General features: G+C 47.3%; 1 protein-coding gene across 1 annotated transcript; it reads right to left on the reverse strand.

Moving 5' to 3' along the window:
- Positions 1–1,848: 1,848 nt before the first annotated feature.
- Positions 1,849–8,411, reverse strand: TUBA1A (tubulin alpha 1a). Its single transcript, XM_083169096.1, has 4 exons — positions 8,253–8,411; positions 6,427–6,649; positions 3,780–3,928; positions 1,849–3,056 (listed from the first exon to the last, which is right to left on the reverse strand). The coding sequence occupies exons 1-4, from the start codon at positions 8,253–8,255 to the stop codon at positions 2,076–2,078; spliced, it is 1,356 nt and encodes a 451-aa protein (XP_083025222.1). The 5' UTR covers positions 8,256–8,411; the 3' UTR covers positions 1,849–2,075.
- Between the last annotated feature and the right edge of the window lie 1,361 nt (positions 8,412–9,772).

Genomic DNA, 9,772 nt, shown 5'->3' on the forward strand with positions numbered 1-9,772 from the left:
CTGATACTTACCTACCTTGAGCCCGTAGGTCGGTCCCTGGATCCTGGGTCCGGGCTCCAGGGCAGAAGAGTCCGGTTCCGGGGCCTTGGTCCTGGTTCCGGGGCTGAAGAATCCGGGGTCCAGGATCCGAGGTAGTCCCCAGGGGTACCTAAGGAAGGAAATCCTCTCCGGCAGAAGCGCTGCTCCCATCTGGTACCCGGCTCACAGGACTTTCACAGGCGCAGAGATGTTTCTTCCTCGGCGTCTCTAGTCAGAATGATTTCTGGCCAATCAGGAGCCGAGAAAGTCGGCTCCTGATTGGCCAGAAATCATTCTGACTAGAGACGCCGAGGAAGAAACATCTCTGCGCCTGTGAAAGTCCTGTGAGCCGGGTACCAGATGGGAGCAGCGCTTCTGCCGGAGAGGATGCCGAGGTCGTCGCCGGGGACCAGGTGAGTAGGATTTCCTTCCTTAGGTACCCCTGGGGACTACCTCGGATCCTGGACCCCGGATTCTTCAGCCCAGGAGCCCCGGACCAGCCCCGGAACCAGGACCAAGGCCCCGGAACCGGACTCTTCTGCCCTGGAGCCCCGGAGCCCGGACCCAGGGACCGACCTACGGGCTCAAGGTAGGTAAGTATCAGTGTGTGTGTGTGTTATGTGTGTATTAAACTTTTATTTTTCAGGGTGTCAGTGTGTTTTCTTTAACTATTTTTTGTACTGTAGAACTACAAGTGCCAGCGGGCCCTTTAATGCCCCGCATGCTGGGACTTGTGGTTCTCCAAGTCCCAGCATGCGGGGGAGGCTTGCTGGGACTCATAGTTCGCCAGTAGAAAACAATAGTTTTTCTTCTTTTTTTTACACAATCCATCAGCCCGATGCCCACCGCCCAGGGGCATCGGGGACAGCCCTGGACTATCAGCATGGGCTGGTAAGTCCTGGAGGGGGGGGACCCCTTCATTGGGGGGGTCCCCACTTCCCCAGGACCCCTGCCCATGCTGACCAGCCAGGGGGTTAATGCTTTGGCTGCGGGACCTTATATAATAAGTGTCCCCCGGCTGTGGCATTACCCTGCTGGCTGGTTGGGTCCGGTGCTGGTTCTTAAAATACGGGGGACCCCTAGTCATTTTGTCCCCTGTATTTTGGGAACCAGCACCGGACCTTTAGCTTGGTGCTGGTTTCATTAAATCAAGGGGACCCCTATTTGACGGGGACCCTGATTTTATGTCACCAGCACCGGCTCAATGAGCCCGGGGCTGGTTATGCTCTGGCGGGGGACCCCGCGCTCGTTTTTTTTTTATTTTAACCGTTTTTTGTTTTTTTTACACCAGAACCCTGCACAGAACATTGCGATCTGTGCAGGGTTCTGGCTAATTCGCCAAACAGAACCTGGTCTGAAATAAGGGCGAATATTAGTCAGCTTAAAAGTGCGATTTGCGAAAACGCATTGCATTAAATAAGCGATTTGTATACTTTTCTTTACGAAAACATCTGGATGCGATAAAAATGCGAATTTATCTCGCACTTTTGGTCAGCATGCATTAACGCACATAATATGCGATTTCTGTCCCTTAGCGCATCCTATTAAATATGCGTTTTGAAGGACAAATGCGATATCGCCATTTTTTTTACTAATTAACGCAAAAAAACGCAAATCGCATCACATAGAATGTCACCCAAGGTGTTTATACAGAGAAATTAGTTGGAACCTAAATAATTATTTTATAGAAAGTACCTCTGTGTATTGTTCTGAAACTCTTTGCATGTATTAGTTTAATTACTAGACTTTTGCGGTGTAAACAATATTTTTGTACTGATATACTGTAGTAGAGTATAATTACAAATGATTAAGAAATACACCCAAAATAGATATATTTAAGACAGGGAATGTTTTATTGACAAACCCACAACAGAAATATACTGGTTGGATCTGTCAAAAAGTATTTCAAGTGTATTGGACCAGAACAGTTTAATGCAGCAAAAATACATTAGAAGATAAAGTTGCTACACAAAATGTAACTTGATGAGTGTAGAGTTTGGATGAATGTATCTTAAATTTAATGTTGTTCCCTGTTAAAAGCAGCACCGTTGTGATATTTAATATTCTTCTCCTTCCTCTTCGCCGTCTCCTTCCACAGAATCTACACCGACCTCCTCATAATCCTTCTCCAGGGCAGCCATGTCCTCGCGGGCCTCAGAGAACTCTCCTTCCTCCATACCCTCACCCACATACCAGTGCACAAAGGCACGCTTGGCATACATAAGGTCAAACTTATGGTCCAGACGAGCCCAGGCCTCTGCAATAGCAGTGGTGTTGCTCAGCATGCATACTGCACGCTGTACCTTGGCCAGATCCCCACCTGGAACCACAGTTGGTGGCTGATAGTTAATACCAACCTTGAAACCAGTAGGACACCAATCCACAAACTGGATGGTACGCTTTGTTTTGATGGTGGCAATAGCTGCATTAACATCTTTGGGCACCACATCACCACGGTACAACAGGCAGCAAGCCATGTATTTACCATGGCGTGGGTCACATTTCACCATCTGGTTAGCTGGCTCAAAGCAAGCATTAGTGATCTCAGCCACAGAAAGCTGTTCATGGTAGGCCTTCTCTGCTGAGATAACTGGGGCATAGGTGGCAAGAGGGAAATGAATACGAGGATAGGGCACCAAGTTGGTCTGGAACTCTGTCAGATCTACATTTAGGGCACCATCAAATCTAAGAGAAGCAGTTATAGAGGACACTATCTGGCCTATCAGCCTATTAAGATTGGTGTAAGTGGGGCGCTCAATATCTAGATTTCTACGGCAGATGTCATAGATAGCCTCATTGTCCACCATGAAGGCGCAGTCAGAGTGTTCCAGGGTGGTGTGAGTGGTAAGGATGGAGTTGTAAGGCTCAACAACAGCAGTGGACACCTGAGGAGCTGGATAGATGGAGAATTCCAGCTTTGACTTCTTTCCATAATCAACAGAGAGACGTTCCATCAGCAGAGAGGTGAAACCAGAGCCAGTACCGCCGCCAAAGCTGTGGAAGACCAGGAAACCCTGAAGACCTGTGCATTGGTCAGCCTGGGAGGGAAATACCACAATGTTAAATATATACATATATAAGACAATGGAACCCAACCGCGCCTCACAAAGGGAAGGCAGCACCTCTGAGGGGCCCCCTGTTAGACAGGACCCAAAGGTTTTAGAGATAAAGGAAAGGAGGTTTCAGAGTGCGCCAATTTCATTTACATATACAACAAATCTGTTGATCAATATATATATATATATATATATTTAAAAAAATATGTTACTTACAAGACGCTTTAATGTTTAAATAACTTTTCACCCTATCATGAGCAGTAATAACCTCAAAACAAACGTATGTCAGAAGCACATTAAACACAGTGGCTCATCCCAAATTTTGAGCTGGTATGTCAGTCTATATCTATGTGCGTCCAGGGCCGCCGAGAGGATGGGGAGCGGGTACTAATTACTCGGGCCCAGGTTTTCTGGAGGAGCCCGACAGAGGCCCTGGTCCAACACGCTCCCTTACCTTCCTCCTCCATCCCTCCTGGGCAGCAGCAGCAGCAGCACACACCTACAGCATGTGCTGTGCTGACAGCAGGTTCAACATGAGCGTCTCACTGACAGCTTAAATATGTTGTGGCCACACCTCCCACGATTAGGTCACGCCCCCAAAATTTTACTGGGGCCAAGCATACCTCTCGGCTGCCCAATGTGCGTCTTTATATAGCTCTATATCTCTCATGCAATATACAAACATATTGTCTCTGTAGTATTCACCAGTTTGCGTATCCTGTCCAACACGAGGTCAATGATTTCCTTGCCAATTGTATAGTGACCACGGGCATAGTTGTTGGCAGCATCTTCTTTTCCAGTAATCAGTTGCTCTGGGTGGAACAGCTGTCGGTATGTACCTGAACGCACCTCATCTGCAAATCGTTAACAATATGGTATGAATGGTTTTATTGGATGAAAGAAAACAATAAACAATATCAATGCTGTTAAAATTAAGCATACATGCCAACATTTGGAGACACTGGGGCAGGACAGGGTGCGCTGCAAATTTTTCGGGCCGGGCCTGTCGGAAAGGGGGCGTATCCTATACTTGTGGCGCTGCCACAATGCCACGTCCCTGTTTTTCGCCGTGGTGGGGGCATGCCCAGCAGCTCTGTGAGCTGCTGGCACAGCCCCCAGCCCCTCTGCCTGCAAGAATAGACGCTGTGCGCATGCGCACAACGTCTATTCACGGATAACAGGGGGGACTCCCAACTGCCCCTCTCCCCCTGCCGCGGGACACTGCCGGCGGCGGGAGGGGCGCGGGAATGTCCCAAAATATCGGGACGTTCCATCGATAAGCGGGACAGTTGGGAGGTATGATTAAGTTATATTCCTCATGCAAGTGTTACTAGACAATCTGCTTGGGAATTACATAATGCATCTTGTACAATAATGCAATAAGGACATTTGTAAATATTAAATAGGAACTCTGGTTAACAATGTGACTATTTTATTCACTGGGAAAGCATAGCGTTTTATGCTATAAACTTTGTTAGATAGTACTCAAAACAACTGGCAGAAGTCAGTAATGGATTCTGGGAAGAGCTTCAGTCCAGTGCGCAACATATAGGTCACAATTCAGACTTTTGGGGTCAACTGATTTTGAAACTACTTTTTTTGATGTGTCAGAAAAATTGACGCTTGTTGTCAACAAATGCCTTGCTAAAACAAGGTTCAACACCAGTTCAGGCCTAATGGAAATCCCTGTTACACCACTCTGGGGCATACTTGCCTATCCTCCCGGAATGGCTGGGAGGGTGCCGCAAAATTGGGTCCCCCGTCCGCTCCCCCGGGAAGGTGGGCAAGTCTCCTGCATCCCCATCGCAGCCCCCGCTCAGTAGCGCACGCAGGGGGGGTTTCTGAGTACCCAGAAACCCCCCCAGGAGTCTAAGGACCCTTAGCTGAAAGCTGAGGGTCCCCTCTTTCCATGGATACAAGAATTGTAAAAATCGGCCCTTGGGAACCAGAGATATCTGACTTCAAAGCAGTGGTCCCCATCCAAGCATGTTAATTGTTATTCCCAGCCAGATATTTCAGGTTCTGTCTGACTTAGAGTTTTTCTGAGGATATATTCCAAAAGCTGGGACTCTCCCCCTTTGAAGGGCACTAGTAGCTTGTCTCTACTGTTCCCAGAACCAGAGATATCAGCCTTCCAGCAGCTGGTTACTGCCCCAGCTCCACACACCTGGTATGTAGTTTTACATACTCGTTGGCGGATTGCTCTGCCTCCTGAACTCTGATCCCCTAGTCCCCAATAACATTTGGGAGGTGGGATTCTCTAGTTTTTAATTCCATTAAAATTTAAGAAATCTATTTCTGGGAACTGGAGATATCTGCAGTCAAGCAAGCTGTCCTCGCACCAGAAAATTATGAATAATAAGCCCACTCCACTACACACCCCTCCTCTGCGTATTAAACATCCTCTACCACCCTGGAGGTTATGTATCAGGGCCCCTTTATTCAGCCCAATGCCCCCTTCTCCCACCCCATCTCCCACCATCTGTGCAGTAAAGGGGTAATTAGTGAAAATTACTGAGCCCTACATGCTGAGCGGTTTATAAAACACACCACCTCAAAGCTTACCCCACCCCTACCGCTGGAGGATCGGTAGGGGCCCCAATACATTGCTATGCCCAGGGGTTTACACTGCTGTTGACGCCCCTGTATGTATGTATGTATATATATATATATTTTTTTTTATTAATATTATTATTATTATTATTAATATACATTTGGTCTATCTATAATACTTTAACTGACCCGGTATATACTGGGTCACCTAAGTGTCCATCTCCGTGCTTTGCTCCGCCCCTCTGGAAACCCCCTTCTGAAAATCCTGCGTTTGCCACTGCCGCTCCCTTGCTGTATAAAATCCAGAATTTTGCAGGTCCGCGGGGAGGGGGCGATTCATGTCGTTTTAGCCCCTCCCTCAATTGACGTACCAGCAAATTAAAGTGGTGGGCTGTCATGGGGGCAGGTCTTGGTGACTTCAACCTCGCCCAGTAGGCAGGTATGCTCTGGGGGCATATCCAGCATCCACAGAGATGCTGGCTGTCACCGGAGACAGGTATGTGTTTAGTGCTGGCTCTTCCTCTATGACAGGAGTCTAGCGCTGTAGGAGACTATCAAACTGTAGCACCGGGATCCTGTCACGACAGAAGAGCCAACATTTTGGTGTCACCCCCACCGAGGGTGACATACTAGCAAGGGTGCACCCGCCTTTTGACATCACTGCATATGCTACATCATTTTGAACTGTATCAACATATTTTGTAAAAAAATTCTAGAGTATATGTATATGTGTGTAGCCTCATTCATATTATTTATTTTTTTATTATTTATTTTTCCACACTGTAATATTTCCTCTCACCAATGACTGTAGGCTCCAGGTCCACAAACACAGCTCTGGGGACATGTTTGCCAGCTCCAGTCTCACTGAAGAAGGTGTTGAAAGAATCATCCCCTCCTCCAATGGTCTTGTCACTGGGCATCTGCCCATCAGGTTGGATGCCATGCTCCAGGCAGTAGAGCTCCCAGCATGCATTGCCAATTTGCACACCAGCCTGACCAACGTGGATAGAGATACACTCACGCTGCAGAAGAAACAAAGACATGGTTGTAACTGTTTAGCTTCATATTCGTATTTTGGTATTCTTAACAGGTCCCAAATGTTTAATAGCACGTCTTGGGTTTATATGCCACTTGACTTTTACAGTGTTTCAATTCTAAACAGATGTCAGCAAAAAATAAATACTAGATAGATCTGGCTAAGTGTCCTGACAACGTATTTTATTAAAATATAGTTTACACTTCAGCTTAATAATACAAAACTTGTTTTAAAAAGGCAGCAAGCTGCATTCGATGTGTGCTGGCAATTTGTATATCATTACACCAATGTTTTTATTATATATATTCTGGTCTTTCTGGTACAATGGGCAGAAAACAATGAACCACACTGTGCTGTCTGGCTCTGATGCCACACCCATTGCAGCAGTACAGAAAGCATCTTGTCTCTTGTGGATGACAGAAGTGGGTGTAGGCTTACTGTTCCCAGGCATGCCCATCCTTCTCCTAGATACCAATTTCAAACAGGCATGCTATTGAATGTTTTATATCCTTATTATATTACTTGGACTAAGATACATTCCCCAAAACATGTTTTATAAAAGTGCTCATATTTCTTTTTCTCTCTTTTACCTTTTTAAACAGTAATCTCATTATGTGCTTGTTACCAGATATTAGATAGGATGGCAGGTGGAAGGGAGACAATACCGCCATTCACAAGGGAAGGAATGCAGCACCTCTTCCAGTTACCCATCTCTCAGACAACCACACACTATACCTCTTTCTAGAACTGTCTGTATAGAGTGACATATACATAAGTAATAGTGATGTATGCAACAGGCATCCCCATTATGGTAATAGTGTAGTCAGACATTGCTGCACTGTAATTGGTAGTCAAGTGAAGACCCCTGATCCAACCACTATGAATTCAATAGAATGATGCACCATAGGCATGCCCTAAGGAAGCCTAGCAGCTGCATATGTATAGCATTCCCCTGGTTGCATCATGCCTAGGGAGGAGGGCTCATCTTCCCCTAGAACACGGACAGATTTGTTTCCAGGAAAGTGTGAGCACATTGCCAGCCCTGCTGCTGGAGCGGATAACATGGCTGGGGGACCAGTCTCGGTGCGGGCTAGGGCGTGGTGTGCAGTGCAGGCATGATGCCCACATAATGTATGGAATGAAGAAGACAAGAAACCACATCACCGCTCCTATATACACAGTGACTGTATAATTACCGATGGCGCTGAATAGGGGGATATGTCAAATATGTTATGGGTAAAACATACTGTAGATTGTTCAGTGACAGCTGCTGGGAGGAATGTAGGGCTCAGTCCCGAGTCCCTACTCCCATCCCCACCAGTGATCAGTCACTCAGCACTAAGGCCATTGTCCCCAACACCCATCCTCACCCTCCTGCCCCCTCACTCTGCGCTTACATTACTGCACCTATCGTCTTCCCACAGCGGCTGCGGTATCTGTCACTGTAAGCATCGGCTGCCTGTCTGTAGCCTCTCTCTCCTTACCAATACACCCCCCTCCCTCCCTCTCCCCCTAATGCACCCCCCCCCCCCTCCCTCCTCCGCACCATAGAGTTCCCTGCAGCCCAATGTTCCCAAAGCGTTCCTTACCATGCTTGTGGGCTGAGGAGGGCGAGAGAGGAAGGAGGAGAAGGATGCCTTCTTACAATGCGACTCTTAGGAGGTCGGTGTAAGAGAACTTGCAACACATGGTCCAGCGCTGGCCTTTATACATATAGAACCCTGTTGTCATGGCAACCGGGCTGAGGGCTCTCTCATTGGATCTGGCGCACTCGGCACGGGTTGATGCGGTCTGTGATTGGCCGCTCGGCCATGGGATGAGGTAATACCCCTGATCCTCCATCATCGGGGCTAGAGCTAGACTAGTATGTTCTATGCATGCACTATGCATGTACTGTGTATGTGTGTGTTTACGGTGGGACAAAGAGACCCTTTGTCGGCCATCATCATCCCCAGTCCCATCCCGGGAAGTGGCGGCCGGCCTGGTCACCGCTGCTCACTTCATTCACATACTGTAGCTACACGCCCAAAGTGCTTTTAGCCCCAAACATCCTTTTCATAATATCAACGCAAATAAATATAAGTTCCTCTACGTGTTATCACATATAATAATTCTGCATCACATATATACACACTATGCATTCCCTGCACACCCTCCCTGTACATTCCCGTTCACCGATGTACAACATGCACATACACCAGACATCGTGAATGAAGCTTTAGCCAGTATGGCAATGAGAGAAATCATAACATTGAACCCCCCCCCAAAAAAAAAGTACCAAAATACAAAGGCCAAACAATGTTAGTCAGTATGAATACTCTTCACTTGTGTAAGAGGGGATTACACAATAATGACAGTAGAATGGCAATAGGTTTGGTCCTTAGCAACAAAAGCAATAAACAGCCCAGGTAATACAGTTGCAGATTTATGATAATTGTACTAAATCATTTATGCTTTACATCCCCACATGATTTTATTCAGATTCATATTCCAGTAATTAAATTCTGAATCCTTTAGAATGTAAGTTATCACAAGCAGGACCCTTTCCCCTCATGCCCCCTTCCTTCTCTTACTTAAACCATCTCTTACTCCATGGACCTTATTCAGATCCATTCGGTCCTCCATGCATTTACATGAAGGACCGATGTTGTGCACCCATGGAAAACATTTTGCTCGCCGGGTGCACGCACCCTACATGGCGAGCGGGGGCGGAGAAGGGCAGGTCGCACCGGGCAGCCCCTTTACCATATGGGAATGCCCAGCATTTCATGGTAATGAGGCCGTGACGCGGGGGGTGGGCAGCTGACATCACTGAATGAGTCCCTATATAGGTGTCTCTGAACTGCGAGTGCTGGTGAAATCATTCGATGGTCACCGAAATGCGAATAATTTCTCCATGCCTGCGAATGAATGACAATGCAAATCATCAATTCGCAGCCATGCGGGGGGGAGGGGGGGTGTGTGTGGTTGTGCGTTTGAGGGGGGGGGGGGCAGCCGGGTGGCGTCTGAAGGACGAATTTCACAGCCTTACGAGTCAATCAGAATGAAGGTGCGTTGTGGGCTTAACTAGCACACATAGCATCGCATCGTATGCCTTGTGCATACGATG

The sequence above is a fragment of the Crinia signifera genome, chromosome 2, assembly GCF_055691185.1.
Source record: "Crinia signifera chromosome 2, ASM5569118v1, whole genome shotgun sequence".
Taxonomy (NCBI): Eukaryota; Metazoa; Chordata; class Amphibia; order Anura; family Myobatrachidae; genus Crinia; species Crinia signifera.